Source organism: Colletes latitarsis, chromosome 9 (assembly GCF_051014445.1).
Source record: "Colletes latitarsis isolate SP2378_abdomen chromosome 9, iyColLati1, whole genome shotgun sequence".
Taxonomy (NCBI): domain Eukaryota; kingdom Metazoa; phylum Arthropoda; class Insecta; order Hymenoptera; family Colletidae; genus Colletes; species Colletes latitarsis.
The window spans coordinates 19,663,281-19,681,659 of NC_135142.1; the positions used below are offsets into that span (position 1 = coordinate 19,663,281).

Consider the following 18,379-nt stretch of genomic DNA (forward strand, 5'->3'; position numbering starts at 1 on the left):
AAATTATTATTCTGAATTTTAATTTCTTCAAGTAAAACTACGTTCTGCGATTATTTTTTTCCATTAAATTAAAAAAGAGACTTAACTGAAGGGCTCGAACGTTGACAATGAATGTTTGAAGGGTGTAATCGAAGCATACACGCGTTAAACGTCTCGAGGACTCGATAGAAATGTAAATTCATCGGTTGCTACTCCATTTCGTCGGTTAGAAGGTGCTGGTGAGGCATCTAAACTGGGAAAATGGGTCCCAGCGCGAATTGAGTGAGACAAATTGTGTCGGCCGAGTAACCGTCTGCGCTTCCCTGTTGTCCAGCCAGAAGATTGAACCATTTTTGGACAGGCTTGTTACGGAGAATGAGAAATGGATATTGCACTGTGATATTACTCGCAAGAGTCGGTGGACAAACATCGTCGAAACCACCACACCCGCTATAAAACAACCGGTGGCTTCCAAGAATAATAATGTTCTGCATGCTGTGAAACAGAAATGAAATTATCCATTTGGTAACCATTCGAAGAGTTAATATCTTCATCGAATGTTTCTGACCAACGATAACTACTCGATTAAGTTGTTTAGACTGTTTTAATTAACTGTCAGGTATTTCTTTTGGCCTTTGGAACCGAGGTTTGAGAATCCGAAATTATCCATTTGGTAACCATTCGAAGAGTTAATATCTTCATCGAATGCTTCTGACCAACGATAACTATTCGATTAAGTTGTTCAGACTGTTATAATTAACTGTCAGGTATTTCTTTTGGTCTTTGGAACCGAGCTTTGGGAATCTTTGTCCAGTCAGACGAATATTTTGATAAAAAGTAGTTTATTTACTATAAACCTAGGTGCTCGATTGTTATTTAACGATACTAGTTCACCGAGGATGGGACAAATGCGCAATACTAGTCACGTTGAAAGATATTGATACGTCACTGTCGGTAATCCATACATCGCTGAATGTCATTGACGAGCAGTATCGCGATTCTCTTGCGCGATAGTGTGCTTTCATTGTGTATATTTGAATTGCTATTGTGCAAACAGGTGGCTATGCGTGTCGAAATCTGAGTTCTTTCTGCAGATCGATCTCTTTCGTGACAATATAATCCACGTATCAGTAATTTCGAATTTTCAATCAAAAATATTTCTAAAATTACTGCCTCACCGAACGCCTGTTATTAATTGTTGTTAGACAGTTGGAAACTAGCGTACCCAGAATTTGTGATAGAACTTATTTTTACAATCTCGTTAAAATTCAAGAGTCCAGATTTCTTTAACACCTAATCTTTAAAATCAATTGTTTTAGCTCCTCAGTGAAAAATCGTGTCACCCATATTAAGTAGTATTAAAAAGCAAAATGAAATGTGCAAAAAAGTCGGTAGATAATAGAGTCATTGTCATATAAAATGATCTACGATTTTATTTCATATTTATTTCGAAGATACCTGCAACGTGGCCCAGTTAGGAGACTCTGTATAGAACAACCGATGAGAGATTGTGATTTCTTTCGCGAGAAGATTGAGTTAGAAAGACTTATCCGCCCTTATCCGTATCTAGGGGAAGTCGCTGACCGTAGCCCAAGTCTTTCATCCATTTTTATTTTAGACGTTGGCTAGAGCACTCTGAAGAATCTTATAAGAGTATCGAGAAGAGCTCTTCCGTTTCGATCGGTAATGCAAATTGATCTTTTGTCAAAATTCCGTGCAATTGAACACTCAACGCGCTCGGGGACAATGTTATATGCGAAAGCATGGAAAGCATAAAGCTTCTTTACACCGAAAACATTACGCGAATACCGGTTTCGTGCAATTACATTTATCATTGTGGGCGACAGATGTAAAGGCCGCCTTGTTTGCGTTTAAAACAAAATTACAGTCGAGTGGGCAGGTATTCGTGTTTTCATATATCACTCGTGAATGCGTCGGATGTTTCCATAAATACGACAATCGCCCGAAAATTTTGTCGTATTTTTCTGATAAAGTGAGATTAAATATTCTATAAAAATTCTGGCGTATAGAAAAGAATGTTTTATTGGCAAAGGTATGAATGACAAAATAAATGGTAGAATAAATAACTGCTTTGGTCGATATTCGTATTTAAAAAGGTGCTCTTTACAACTTTTTGAGTTTCTTCGTGATGTTTCTCCTTACGTCTAAAGCAGAAATGGATAACAATGTTTTTTTCTTATTAATACTAGTGTTTTAAAGAGTCAGTGTCTTAATACTTTATTATGAACTTTCATTGCGTGAGTCTTGGGTTCAGCTTTCTGAATAAAGTTTATTTTTTTATCATATTAGACTTTAGTTCCTATATCTAACGACAGTAAATGGATGAAAGGAGTTGAATATTTGACCAATGAGACCCGTGTTTATTTCGGGACCATATTTCTTGACTCCCAGTACGTTGGATGTTGAATGGAGATCGCTGAAGTTACACTCAATTAACCCTTTGCACTCCAAGTATGCCTTCCAGGCACAGACAATGTCTGGCGATCTACTCCAAGTATGCCTCTCAGACATACGAAAGAGGAAAGTTACGAGGAAACATTGCGAATCTGAAGATTCAAAAAAATTTATTCAAATTATATGCAAGCAACATGATTTTTCAATCCACAAAACTTACGACGAAATCAAATTAGAATCGTTGGTGGCTTGCCACGCGAAATAATCAAAACTATAAATTATGCGAAAGAAATAATCATTAAATGTCAAATAATAATCCTAAATTGAAAAAATTCTGATCTTAGGAATTCTTAATAGTTTAATTAGGGCATAACGTTAGTATTTGAGTGGTAAAATGTTTTAACGAATTTTAGAATGCAACCTTGATCAGATATATCACCGTGACATTTGGAACCTATCAGAGTCTCGAATTGATCGAGATTTTACACGTGATAAATTTATTTAACCTCCTTTCCAATTTCCGGAAGAAATTTTGATACGAACCTATTCACACGTAGGACATTTCAAAATCTGGAATAGTGTAATTAATTCAAATAAATTGCATAGTTATTTTTGTCCACGATTAAAATAGCTTAACAATTTTCTCCATTTTTAAGCAAAGAAAACGGTTGTTTGCAAAGAGAATTTTTCGCTGTAAATATTTATTTCCAAATACGTAGAAAGGTTAGGAAAACAACCCTTAAAATGAAAAAGTATACCATACTTTTCTCTGGAGATTTTTGCTATAGGTACATTTAAACAGATAAATTTATTAGCTTGGAATCAGAGATGGCGAAATTCGTAATAAACAGTTTACAATTTATATGTTAAATAAAAATCAGAATTTGAATTATACGTATAAACGTTTGACAATAAACAAGTAAATCATTAAGTGACGACATTTTTCTTGTCAATTATTGGAATAAAATTTTCCGTTATAAATTAATTTTTATTCGTAAAATAATACAGAGACTGCATTTTCAAGAGTTCGTTGGACTTTTCTATAAATTATTTATATTCGTGTATCATTCCTTAAGAAACCAAGTCGCAGTAAGTGAAACATTAGTGTCATACATAAATGTATGGGCGCGACGGTCGACGTGTTAATGCAATTTAAATGTTTCCATCATTTTCCAAGCAACAGAAACAGTATCGTACGTCAGACAATTTTCTCGAACGCAGTCAAACGCAGGGACTACGGGCTCAAAAGTCCGCTGTATTTTTGAGCCCGTATGCATTATTGAACGCGGCGTGTTGTCTTCCCTTATTTCTGTTTCTTACCCTCAAACACGCGGTATTTCGTGGCAGAGGAACGCTCTTGGAAAATTTCTTCGTTCGTCGTAGCACCGTTTTCCATCGAGTTTTCCGCTTCGCTGACTGTGCGAATTTCTAAAATCATATTGCACTTTAATCGTATTACTTTGGGAAAAGTTCGACGTAACTGTCTCCCTTTTACGTAGATGTGTGCTCGAAGTAGAAAGATAACTTTCACGAAAACTAATAGAAATTTTATGTTCAATGGACATTGGCCAACATTTCTATGCATTAAAAGATATTTGAAGACGATAAATAATTGATTGCTGAATCGACTTAAGACGTCTTTGGTAGAAATTGAATTCCTGGGTTTCCGTAAAAGAAAACGAACTGTGAATCTTTTGCAGAATACGGTTTCTGAGTAATTCTTTTAATAATTTTGTATGATATTGTATTCATTTTTTTTAGATATTTTTATTTATCTTATTTAGATAATTCTAGTTTTTCAATCATTTGACGTTGTATATTATTATTTATATTTTATTTGTGATACATTTAGAAGAGCATCGAAGCCTGCTAAATTTATGAGATATAAATATTGGTCATTAATTATTATAAAAATTGATATCAAATACGTGCTGTATGCAATTAATACGTATCGATATTTCCGTGGAGGTATCACGAGATACATTTTTATTTGGTATCGGTAGCATCGATGCGATATTGGCCCGATTACTCGCATATAGATAGTGTAATTCTATCCTCTTTCGCTCCCACTAAAATCTAATTTCGAGAATGGTTTCGCTCAACCCCGAGCATATTTGGTAACCTCTTCGAATTAACTGGACAAATCTGTCCCACGCGGTTACCAGTTAAATGCCATTGCAATTATAGCTCAATTAGGTAGTAGCATAATTAAGAAATTGAGGAATGGTCGAACGATAATCGTGTGCAATACATGTTAAATTGGGATAGACAGTAGAACGAACAAAATGCACCAATTCTGCCTCGGTTTAGCATATTTCACGCCAGACTTGGGCACTTTTCAGTTGAAATAAAATAATAAATAACAGTTTAAAATAACTATTTCAAATACGTTATTTATTACAAATAAATTGTTGTGCCTTTGCAACCTTGAAATTTAAGGAATATTAAATTTAAAAAATACTTAGGTTATAAAATTAGGTTATAAAAATCTGTATAATAATTAGGTAAATAAATAATTACATGAATAGATTTCAAATGAATGATAGTCACTGAGAAGGTGTAAAATTTTGGAAACATACATCATATCTCTAAAACAGCATAAGATATAACAAGATAAGAATATCGAATGAAGCCAAAGTTGGATCGTAATCCTGATAAAATCCGTCCATAGGATTTCCTAATTTACACGAGATGAGACATAAAAATTTATGGTTACGGTGATATGTATTCCAGAGGGGAGAATAATGATCTAGATGCGGAAGAACTAGCGCAGAGTATGAAATACTGACAAAGAAAGTCTCAGACGTGGCCCTCGCCAATTTTAAGAATATTTGACAGTATAATACATTCGTGTCTACAATAGAAATAGAAATAGTCATAATTATAGTCGTAGACGGTTAGCCAATTTTAAGAGAAATAAATATTTCAAACAAAGTTATATTAATCGACGTTTTATGGAGAATTCTACTCGATAATTCTTAACTATTGACAATTATTTTACTTGTATTTTATAGAGAATACGTACATAATCATTGGGAAAACAACTATTACAAATATAAAAATTACCACGAAACAATTTTCAATACAATCAATAGGAACTGAAACTTCTTTGGGTATATAGCGTCAAAGTAAATTGCAAAATAAACATAGAAGATAGCACAAATTGTAATGGATAATATATTCATTAGATAGAGGATGAAATGCCCTTTAAAACGAGCGTTCGAACAAGTCGATAGCTGTATTAGTTCTGGAGATATAGCATTTTTAGTTTCAAGTCGATGCGGTGGCTAGTTCTGGAGATATAAGGATTCGAAGCGTTTGCTTACGTTTCATTGACGCGAGTCGATGACCGTACGTGCTCATAGTAAACAGTGCGTAGTAAATTCTAGGAAATACTACGACTTCCTGGTCACGTGACTGTCTTGACTCACGCGCGACAAGGAGGTACGACGCGACGCGTCAGACGAAGACAGAGATAATCAAATTAAGAAAAATACCCTTTTACATAAATTACGATATCTCGAGAACGGAAAGTCGGATCGACAAAAACCAAAAACCATTTTAAAGAGGAAGCTTTGCCGCTTCTAACAGTGACTCAGTTATGGATTAAACAGCTTCAGAACTGCATAAGTGTAAAGTTTCCGTCCTTTCAATACGTATTACACAATCAGACAAGACTCTTCTGAATTAATTCCATGTACCAAGATCTCAACAATGAGATCAAGAGAAGACTTTTGAACAAGTGGACCGAAAAGCTAAATTCTTTAGTATCTGCCAGAATGTCACGTAACAAAACCAAAGAGTATAATATAGATCCTAGTAAATTAACACTTTTACTAACCCATAAGACAAGACTTTCCTAGTATGGAACTGAAACAATTAATTCTAAAATAAGTATTGAAGACAAATTTTAAGTTATGGAGTTCACAATTGTCTAAAATCGAAGTTTTGGTTTCGTAAAAAATTATACGGATTTAGCAGTCAACGTGTTAAAAAGAAACGACCAAGAAAAATAACACAAATATTAATAAGACACACTAAATTAACTCATTCATATCTAATAAGAAAGGAAGAAACATATTATATTAGTAGAGAAAAATACGAAATTAAAAATGACACGTGCGAGAAACTCAAATTGAAAATATAATGAAACTTATCAGTTTTTAAAGGAAATTAATAAATATATATGATCTAAAACAAAAATAACTAAATGAAATAGAACAAAATAAAAATATATTCCAGTAAACATGGTTGCATGCGCGATATATTGTTGCAGATATGCTTTTTACGTTTCGTTTGCCTTAATTAAATGGATTTTAGTTTCCTTCAAAGACCGGAAGATCCGCGAGCAGACCCGCGCCAGGAAATACGGTTCCGTTCGAATGAAATTACTTTTACGACGTGTTGTGGAAGATTGAATGAAAAAAATTCCATTTTAAAGCACACTTAGAAGCCGGCGTTTGCGTAAAGTTCAACTAAATGCGCATCGTTGGGGGAACGATTCGACATCAAAGGTGCAAACGGATGCTTCCCAGCGATCATTCTTGCGAACGGTTCAGCCACCGCGTCAAATCATTGCATCCGCGCTCGAGAATTCACCGGCATTTTCCCCGTCATTAAAAGCCCCGGGGTTTTTTTTTTTTTTACATGTTTGCCGAGGGAACAAAGTCCGCCTGCAACGGCACCCTCGTGCTCGATCTGCGAAGGAATGTTGGAATAAAGTACTTTTTATTACCGGGCACTGTAAAACCAGCAACCCTTGCAACCGCAAACGTGAAAATAAAACTCCGACGCTCGAGCATCGTCTTAGACTCGGCCATTGTTCTCAATGACCGTGCCTTACACTATGCAATTTATACACTACCTGTATACGTTTCCACGCTTCGGTTTCGTGAACTATATACGATACCGCATAGTTGAAATTTTACGTTCACCGTGAAACTGTTACCTATTACGTCGCTGAGTATCCGCGTTCATCTTAAACAATGCGGAATGCTACTCGAAATAAAATAATGCTTAAAGCCAGTTATGTAATATTGTCGGGGCAAGTCATATTAACGGCGAGTTGTTCGCGTTCCGATATTATTAAAGAGCCTTCGAAATTAAAATTTGCTTAATCGATTCTTGTTGCATCTTGGCATTTTTATTTTACGAATAACATTGGAAATTAAATTTATTTTGTGCTGGGTTCGAATATATCGTTTTCTATTTCAAGTACTTCAAAATTTAATCGATTCTTGATGTATCTTCGCATTTTTATTTTACGAATAACATTGGAAATTAAATTATTTTGTGCTGGGTTCGAATATATCGTTTTCTATTTCAAGTACTTCAAAATTTAATCGATTCTTGATTCATCTTGGCATTTTTATTTTACGAATAATATTGGAAATTAAATTTATTTTGTGCTGGGTTCGAATATATCGTTTTCTATTTCAAGTACTTCAAAATTTAATCGATTCTTGATTCATCTTGGCATTTTTATTTTACGAATAATATTGGAAATTAAATTTATTTTGTGCTGGGTTCGAATATATCGTTTTCTATTTCATGTACTTCAAAATAAAGTAAAAGATAATTCGACACAAGAATTAATAAATTGACGTCGACCACGCATTGGAAAATTACCACAAAGATTAAAAAAGTATGATTCAGTTACGAAGTTTTAATGTCTAAGGGAAATATACCGCATGTAAATATTTTATACCAGAATTCGAATAAACTTGAAAGCAAGTTTATTTTATTCTTAACATAAATATTCGTTGTAATAATAGTTATTGAAATTAATGGAAATAATAATCGAAATTAGTAACAGTGAAATAATATCGAAAACAAAATACAGTAATATTAAGAAAATAACAATTACATTAAAATAATTATAATAAAATTAAATGTTCCGTAAATTTTCATCTAAAAAGTCTTCTACATCTCCATATTCGAAATTTGTATAATAAGCTCTGTATTATTCTGATATCTATTGCTTCATTAAATCAAATTGAGGAGCATATTGATATCTTTTCCTTTTGCATTCTAAGTAAGGTTTCCTATGTGACCTATAAAAAAACGTTCATTTCATTTGCAATCGATTATTTAAAAAACTGAAATAAATCAGACACGAATGAATAGTCTTGAGTTTGTTTGACGTCGAAAGTAACAGACTTGGAGTTATCCTGACTGTTAGATACAAATATGTTCAACAAAGTGAAATATCTTGTTCCAGGTCCAACAAGCTAAAGCCGTTTTGGCACAGCGTGAACGATCCAATACCAGTTTTGGAAAACCTCTCCTCCGCCCTGTTGTCCCCCGAATACGACCTCGCTCTTGCTCGAGCTTTAGCGATGCCAGAATGTCCTGTGATACCGTTCTTCGGGGCCTTCCTGCGGGAATTGCGGGAAGTTATCGCGTCCGAGTCCAAGGTAAGTCATTAAATTTTATTTCTCTGTAATTACTAGAGCTCCGTCAAGCGATTGCTATCCCGAAGTGTGCTGGCCGAGCCTTGAAACTTTTGCATGGATCATCGAGGGAATTTTAGAAACCAATCGAAGTTTCAAAGTCAAAACAAAGCGTCGTTCAGCCTCCGTGACGTCGTACCGTGCGTTCTGAACGTTAGAAATCAACCGTTCGAATAACGCGCGTAGCAGCGGGGACGAGCTTTTCGTTAAATATTTACTCGAGGCTTCGAAAAAATCGAGCAAATTTCGATGGATCGGTTTCGCTCGCAATATAAACAAAAAGTAAACGATATCTTGCGAAAGAAAAAAAAATTAATCGAAACAAGGGTGAGGTAGAACAAATATTTTTCCTACGGGACTTTGTTTACGGCCAAATTAAGTTTGAAAATTCGTGTACACGCGCCCGACCGAGTACGTGCAATGTTTTATTCAAATAATAGATGACGAATCCAAACAACGTATAAAGATTTATTCATGATGTTCGTTCGATCGGTTAAGCTTCGATCCGTTCAACGTGATATACAATTTCAGTTTATAATTGAAATTCTAACTTTCATTCAACGCGATACGAACAAAAAGTTACGCGCTTTTTGTTCGTAGAAGATTTTATTGTTGAAAATTTTTACACGGATTTTTGTATTCGACCGTGTCTTGGAAACGCGTCTATCTGTTGTTGCGATAATTAAGAGTAGCTTCGTTAAAAATGATACTATATTAAATGGTAATAAAATAAAATAAAAGGTTTCACATTCGCGCATATCTTGCAACGAAATCCTCTATCGTACAAATTGGATGTTCCAAAATATTTAGACAAGCTCTCCTGTTTCGTTTTATATCCTGGATTTGGCTTACATGACGCAGAAAATACAGTATTGTGGTTGTAGAATATTGTTCAGAGCAGCACAGTAGTTTCAGAATATTGTACAGAGGTGACAGTACCAAATGCAACCCTGTTTATTATTGTTCGTACAGTGTTCCACTGCATATTCTTCGAACCATTTCTGAAAGCTTGCAACTACATATAATTTAAAACAGCATGGTCGTCGGTATTATTTTAGGAGAGGGTGACTTTTCATGGAAAGAAAACAAATTCAAAATAAAGAATAAAATTTTTTCGTTCGAGAAAATCGACTCTGAATATTCACAGGAACACAAGGAAAAGAATTTAAAGGTAGAAAACAAAAAACTTTGACCCAAGTATTTAATCGATGGCTAGCTATCGCACAATACTAAATTCGTAATTAACGAAAAATAAAAACGACCACTAGTTCACTATTATTTTCATTAAGAGACCAAGGTTGCCTCGTTTGGTGCCAGAAACAGAGTGCACGTTTGCCTGTTAGAGCTGGTATTTTATACTCTAAAAGCAGGCTAATGGTTACTGTGCTTTGCCCAAGTCTAGGAACAAACCCACCGTAGAGTGAGAAAATATTATTGTAGTCTTAACGACTCCGGTTTACTGCGACCAGATGACGGTTGAAACGGTTAACCACGTCGAGGATTCGAGTCTGGCGGTAGAAATTCAATGTTTTTGCTTGAAAATTTTCCAAGCAAATCAAGAATATTGTGGTTTCGATCGCTTTGAGACTGTCTTGGCGCTGAAATTGATCGTCTTGGAAGTCTTGAATGTTTTGTATATTCCAAGCAGAGCGTCACCAAGGTCTTGACTGAGTTGGAAACGATTCAACTTTCAACAACCGTTATCGTTATCTAACTACATTACAAGACAAAGTTTTAAGTGCAATTTTCTATTTAGATTCGTTATGCATCTTTTGTACACCTTCCTCACCGAGGTTCATAATACACTGTAACAGTGCTTTTCAACCCTTTTAGAGCGCGACCCAAATTGCATAGTGGATTATTCTCAGCGTCCCATAATTCTTAATAAAAACGTCAAACTCTATGAATGAATTCTTGATATTATCACAAAGTGTCACGTTTTAACGTGTGAAAAATAATCAATTGGTACTTTAAAAATATTCACGTTCTGTTTTAATCAATTATCGAAAGTATGATTTTGCTAAATAGTTTTAGTAATTTTTTTGTTTTTGGTGAAAACGTAAAACCCATGGATGATTCTTTTGGTCCGTAAAGTACGACATAAATTTACGAACCAGAAGAATCGTCCATTTCAAAGGCTTTATGTTTTCATAAGTTTCTAAATTTATCGTTCTAAGAGAAGAATCGTTCATTTTATATGTCACTTATTTGAGAATGATAATCTGTAGACAGGGTGAATTAAAATTTTAGAGTCATTAAAATTTAATTTTTGTTGAAAATATTTTCGATATAAGACAAACGTCGAAGATGCAGTTGAGGAATTTCTTAATTCTAGAAGTATAGATTCGTTCACAAAAGGATTAAATTGCTAATTGAACGTACTGGAGATAAACTCGATCGATAAAGTTTCGTTTTAACGGAATCGTAGAAAGCGAAATGCATGCAACAAAGTAACAATAAAGATCAGTGGTCCGCGTGATAATACTATCGGACGTGTCACTGTTTTCCTATCATTTATTCAAACCTATCGTATAACGGGTAGGTGGGATACAAAGGGAGAAAGAGAGGAGCCGTGAGATCGAATGATTTTACAGTGAGGTACACGTACGATTTGGCAACCGGCCAAGGAAGTTCTTCGATAAAATCCGTACATTCTCCGTGTCTCTGACGAAAGCGTCGAACCATGGAATACGAGCAGCGAACGAGGCCAAAGGTTGCCTGGAGATACGAAAGCTACTCAAATCACCAACCCTTTCCTTTCGTTTGACTATTCTGAAACGAAAAACAGCGAGACGGGCTACTAGCTGGATCATTGAAATCAGACGATATGCGTGCAATAGACGTTTCGCGATTTTATACCCTCCTCTAAACACGCGCCAGAAAAAAATTACGTACAAATGAATTTCGAAACGTGTTCTATAAAATAATACATCGGTATTGTTAAAAGAGTAACAGACTGTTAAAAATGTTATTGAGCTTTTGTTAAACTTCTAAATGAAATATTGAACCTATGAATAGTTTCTAAACGTTTATATTTATTGTAAAGGAGAGTTTGAAACTTGGTCTTGCAATTGGTAATTAGTGCTAAGTAAAATAGCGTTCAAACCGTTATTTTTTATTATATATTTTGACAGATATATTCTTGGCATTGATAGTGGCATGAATTAAAAGATTAAAAAATTTGCATTTTTATAGAACTGATATACTGGTCGTGATAGTTGGTTAAATTGATTGTTGAATTCAATAGAGATAGAAATATGCCATTTTACGTGACAAAAGTGTTATGTTAACGGAGTTTATCCATGCAATAAAAACAAAATCTATATTTTGTGCCACTATTAATACCAAAACTACTTCTTAAATTTTAAATAATTCGAAAGAGTATTAAAGTATATTACAAATATTAAATTCTATGATTAGTAAATTTAGCAGATTAGAACGTAAAGTGCAATAAAATTTCATCTAGCACTATAGGAGTCGTAGGAAACTCTCGAACTTCCAGATTTGGAATTTTGCGTTAAGATAAAATAATCTGATAACAAGGAAACTTCTACTATTATTCAAAATTGTCTATGATCCTCCTGAGGAATCATGATTCATAATTTAAGAAGCTCCGGAGTTAAACAGATAGCGTTTTGTTCTTGTTTGATTATTCGATGAAAATATCGCGCCTGAGAACCTGAGGTTCCACCAGTCTGAAATCTCCGATGTATGAATAATTCAAACATATAATTATCACCTAGTAAAATATTCCACCGTAACCATAAATTCACTGACAAATCGTGGCGCTGATAGAGAATTTGTCCTGAAATATTCGCTCGTCGGCGACACTTTTCTCATTTTCTGTTAATGGCTAATAGCAGCAGGGAAATTATTCGCGTGTAAAACGTACGGGCGCTAATTTGACCATTTTTAATCTTGAATATACGACGTATCTCTCTGGATAATGTACGAATAAATATTTCATCAGAATTAATATTTTGAAAATAACACGTTCCAGGCATTCGTATGTCCTTTTTAATTAATTTCAGATTTCTAAATTTAAAATTCATACGATATTTACTTACACTTTCCCTTCAATATAGAAACAAATTTTGTTATCAGATTTAGAAAATGTGAATCTATAAATTAGATGTATTAATATTGTTATGTAGAAAACAAAAGTATCTTCCAAGCATTTCTTTCATTTTTTATTATTATTAACTATTCCAAATTCATTCTCAGTATTTATACAAGGTATCTCAGTAATTACGATACAAATAGCAAGTAAGGCATATAGAATACAATCTTTTAAAATAATGCTTCGTTTTCGAGATTATTAAATTTAAAAATTTGAAATTTGTATTCGAACGAGTTATTTGAATTTTCAGATGAATTCTTGTTCGAAGAAATATTTGTTCATCCAGGTGAATAAAATGTAACTATTCCAATTTCATTCTCAGTATTCATACAAGGTGTCTCAGTAATTACGATACAAATAGCAAGTGAGGAATATAGAATACAATTTTTTAAAATAATGCTTCGTTTTCGAGATTATTAAATTTAAAAATTTGAAATTTGTATTCGAACGAGTTATTTGAATTTTCAGATGAATTCTTGTTCGAAGAAATATTTGTTCATCCAGGTAAATAAAATGTAACTATTCCAATTTAATTCTCAGTATTCATACAAGGTGTCTCAATAATTACGATACAAATAGCAAATAAGAAATATAGAATGCAATCTTTTAAAATAATGCTTCGTTTTCGAGATTATTAAATTTAAAAATTTGAAATTTGTATTCGAACGAGTTATTTCAATATTCAGATGAATTCTTGTTCGAAGAAATATTTGTTCATCCAGGTAAATGTAATTTAGCGTTAAGTCTGTAAATGGATACTGTCGCGATTAATTCCTCGATTACTCAGGCCTATAAAAATGTAAAATTGGTCTCACCTTGGGAAGATGGAGCGGACGAGGACGGAAAATGAAGCAGAAATATATAGAGCGACAAGGTTAGGGGTTTCTATCGGCCTCCAGCAGCAATGACGGTTGTAGGCCGGCGGAAACTACTTGCTCTTGTCGCTAACGATCGACGCCTCGAAAAACTCTGAGCACGCTGGACTTATGGCTTCCACGAATACTTTAATGAGCTTCATTCAAGTAATGAACAGGTATTTGTTTCGCTGGTATACTCCTACTCGCCCTATCCGTGAAATACTTGTTGAATGGAGCAGCGATAAGTGTTCATAAATTCTTTTATCAGCATTTAGAACGAAAATAATTTTAATAACTTCGAAAACACAAAGAAACGTCATAGAATTAATTTATTCAAATTGCCTTCATTTTTACGATCCTTCGTATTTTTTTTTAATTTTATGGTCATTCCTTTTTTGTCATTTTTATACGAGGTTACTGTTTATTTTTCATTTCAAAAGTCGAACTCTTGTTTCTTTTTCATTTTAAAGCGACTCTTTCAAACTTTTACTTCCGACTTATTAACTTTTGCCAATCATAAACGAGTCATTATACTCCGTTAGTAAACATTGATTATCTATTAATATTTATCAATCGAATTTTTCTACTTTCATCTGAAACTGATTTAAATATTAAAGTCGAGACTTTGTAGCCTTGTATTGTGTAAATTTTTAGGTAGACCACTATTAGTCGATCAATGTTAGTTCAATATTTTATGATTCACATAATATTTCTTTAATTCTGTCAATTTTTCTTATTAAATGTAATAATAGTTTGACTCGAGAAAAGAATTAATTGAGATTTGCACAAATTAATTATGAAAGTTCCTAAAACACTTAACTTTTACAGTTTGCTCCAGAAATATAACACTTTCTCGCGTGAAACACCACTATGACTAATTATACGAAGATTTCACAGCGTTCTATATCGTCGGTGTGTATACGAGAGCTTAGCCAAACAGTTTCCATTTATCGAAGTGCACGGAATATGCTTAATTAAATCTGGAGATATACGTATAAATTCTAAACTATAGTTCACACGTGGACTGACTGGCACGCGGTAATAATCTTGATTTCGGTTAACGGCATAACTTCCGAATTTGGCGCTTTGTCCAATAAGAGAAGATTCCCCACAATGCCGGGGCACAATCACGATACACGCGAAACATATAAATTTATAATAGAAAGTTATACAAAGCAAACGGGGACGAGACGAACGAAAATCACTCGAACAATGGAATTCGCTTATACCCAAAGTCAGTTGGCAGAATAATCATGACCCAGATTCCGAAAAACGTATGCATTGTACGAACAAATTACGTCTTTCGACTTCTGGGGCCTCGATTGTATCGCAAAATTTTTAATCACTTCCAGCAACACACTTTCGTATTCTAAACTACTCAATTTTTCCATGTTTAATTTAAAATTAGAACGAGACAAATTTTCTCCAAAAAGAAAATCAAATTTCGATTCGTTGCGTACTTAAGTCCACCGTAGTGAATGTTTTAATATATTTACGAAAGTATCATTCGATTAACACTAGAACTACCGAAATGGTTAAATTAATCCATAGTTTCTAATAAAAATTGTGAAAAATTTACTCGACTAGATTTTTGAAAATATATTTTCATGTAACAAACTTACTTTGGTAGAAATAAATACGCCATAATTGTTGGTTGTTCTAGTCTTAAAAATATCTGTGACAACTTTTAATTCTCAAAATACTACAGAATGCACTTAATATGCAAAAGTATAAAAAATACTTAAAGTAAAATACGAATTATTATATTTAGGGGTTGAGACCTAACTCAACCCTCAACAAAGTTCCCATTTTATTAATTCCGTTAATAAAAATACGAATTTGCATAAAAATTCGCAGTCTAGTAGTGAGTTTAATTAAGTTTTTGAATTGATGGAATGCAAAGTGCAACAAGCACGTGGTAAATATTAAGCCGCATAACCTCGTCGCGAATAGAAACTTCCGTTTGGACGAGGTTCCTAGCTGCATCATTTGTCGGTATTTTGCCATCGCATCAAAGGATGTTGCGCATCGAAATTATGCCCGTCGAATGAAAGAGCCGAAATATGCATTGGTCCTTTCTACATACATCTTTCCACCACTGAAAAGCCTTTCAGCTCACGTGTTTAAATTATTACCGAGAATTTTATGGGCGTAGAATGTGGAGCGGATTAAGAAGCCCCAGTGGGAACTCCCAAAGGTAAATCTGAGTATTTATTACACGGAAGTGTAATAAGAAGTCACATTCGTTCCGCTAAAGACACGAAGAACGCATATTACCACAAAATGTAAATCGATTAGAAACTCGTACGTTCGCTAGTATTATATATTCTATTCGATCGTATTACAATCTTTATTTATTAGGTATTTATAGCACGTAATTTGCGTAGCACAGATGTTATTTAATAAAGCATTTTTCATTCGTTTATATACGTACAGTTTCATATTTTGACACTGCAATGTTTTTAGGTTTAGTGATTTATATTTTTCTGAATTATTAGAATATTCGTTCACTGGATGTTTACTGTGTCAAATGAATAAAATGTACGTATACTCAAAAATTTAAGATTTGTTAATCGAGGCTTCAATAACTTTAATAACTTTTAAACAAAGCCTATTTTGGCCTCTAGAATCATATTTAAAATTTTTGACATATAGCTGCTGAACAACCTGTATACATATACAGGGACAAATTTTAAGGGTGAATTTGTTGTATAAAGATTTGTCCATCTACTTGAATTTTTTTCTCGAAAATGCATAGGATTTTTGGGGTGTATCTATTCACCAACAATTATTGTAATTGACCCCCGCAACCGAAAATAATTTTTTTAGAACGATTTGAAACTTTTCAATTTCGCCGAATTTCAGGGGAATCATCATTCATGGTCGGACATTGTATTTTCGATAAAGAATTTTTTCCTCGTAAGTGCGTAGGATTTTGGGGGTATGTCTATTCACTAAAAATGATTGTAATTGACCCCCGCAACCAAAAATAATTTTTTCAGAAGTATTTGAAATTTTTTAATTTAATTTTTTAATAACTTTTTAATGAACCCTCAATCAAGAAATTGATATTCTTGATTTTCGTGTTATTTTGGTCTCTAGAATGTCCCATTAAAATTTTTCCCAGGAATGGCCAAACACCCTGTATAATTCAATAGATATCTATTGTAATTATACACTTGACATTTTCTATAAAATTCTTTATTCAATCTCCTTTCGTCATCGTCGAATTTCTACCATATTATTCAACACGGGATCCCCAATATTTTCTCGCGATCTCACAGCATTTTAAACCGATTCAGACTCCTATGGAATCTTTTTATAAACGACTACCTCTAATTCTTCGAGCCATACATACCATCAAAATGTTCGAAACGAACAAAGCATCGATTTTCGGCTCGAACTGACCCTTTTAAGCACAGAATAATCAAAAGGCAATATCGCAGCCGTGAAGAATCTTTTTATAAATGACTTCCTCTAATTCTTCGAGCCATACGTACCATCAAAATGTTCGAAACGAACAAAGCATCGATTTTCAGCCCGAACTGACCCTTTTAAGCACAGAATAATCAAAAGGCAATATCGCAGCCGTGAAGAATCTTTTTATAAATGACTTCCTCTAATTCTTCGAGCCATACATACCATCAAAATGTTCGAAACGAACAAAGCATCGATTTTCAGCCCGAACTGACCCTTTTAAGCACAGAATAATCAAAAGGCAATATCGCAGCCGTGAAAACAGCTTGAATTGCTTTCCATATCACCATCCCGTAGTCCCATGCGATCTACGGGATCGTTGTTGCAAAAGTTTAAAGGAAAATCGTGACCACGAGTCTGTTAAAAATCACCGTTGCATCTCGAGTTTGTGATACGTCACTGGGGCCACCGAAGATTAAAGGGTGATCTGTGGAAGTGTACGCGACGAGCAGAAACGCGAAAGTTCCGCGACGATAAAGCAATTTCTAGGACCTTGACACCTTGTCTAGCTAATCGATTGATTCATACGCCGTGTGGCATACGTATCATAAACCTGGCTGTCGAGGAGTCCGCCCTGCAGGGGGGAGGAAGAACAACTTCATTACTCATGCCACGCGCAGAGAATTCAAGCTCTCCCGTCTCTTGTTTATCCCCAACAAATCGTGTTTTGCGAAAGGTATCTGCATTACTGCATGACAGATAATTTTGAATACCGAGCCGAACGAAAATCCCAGACGTTGTCTTTCAATCATGGTACTAGCAACAATTTTCGGTGGAACGATTAGATTGCTATCGAGGGATTCCACTTGACCTTTATCGATCTCATTTGTCTCTAACGCGACAGCGCAATTTTGCACGTCGTGTGCCTTGAATATTAGTCGAAATAAATCTGGTGGATTGGTTGTTACTAATTGGTTCCAAGAGTCTGACAATTTGAGAACAAGAATTGGAGCAACCGTGATACGGAGGGGAAGTTTTGGAGTTTTAATTCTTAGGAAATTAGAGTCTGGTTGCACTGAATCTCCAGAAATTCCTTTTTGCACTTAATTATTATATTTGGGGATTGAGACAACCCTTTA

General features: G+C 34.3%; 2 protein-coding genes across 3 annotated transcripts in view; both read left to right on the forward strand.

Annotated features, from left to right (window-relative positions):
- The window catches only part of Fucta (glycoprotein 3-alpha-L-fucosyltransferase A), a 428,362-nt gene that overhangs the window by 194,179 nt on the left and 215,804 nt on the right, over window positions 1-18,379 (forward strand). The gene's annotated exons all lie outside the window — the stretch shown is intronic.
- Window positions 1-18,379, forward strand: part of LOC143345931 (1-phosphatidylinositol 4,5-bisphosphate phosphodiesterase epsilon-1) — a 210,264-nt gene that overhangs the window by 127,532 nt on the left and 64,353 nt on the right. For both annotated transcript variants that reach the window (XM_076773555.1, XM_076773556.1), the window contains exon 8: window positions 8,615-8,810. In XM_076773555.1, the coding sequence (XP_076629670.1) occupies window positions 8,615-8,810 (196 nt within the window). The remainder of the gene's footprint in view (window positions 1-8,614; window positions 8,811-18,379) is intronic.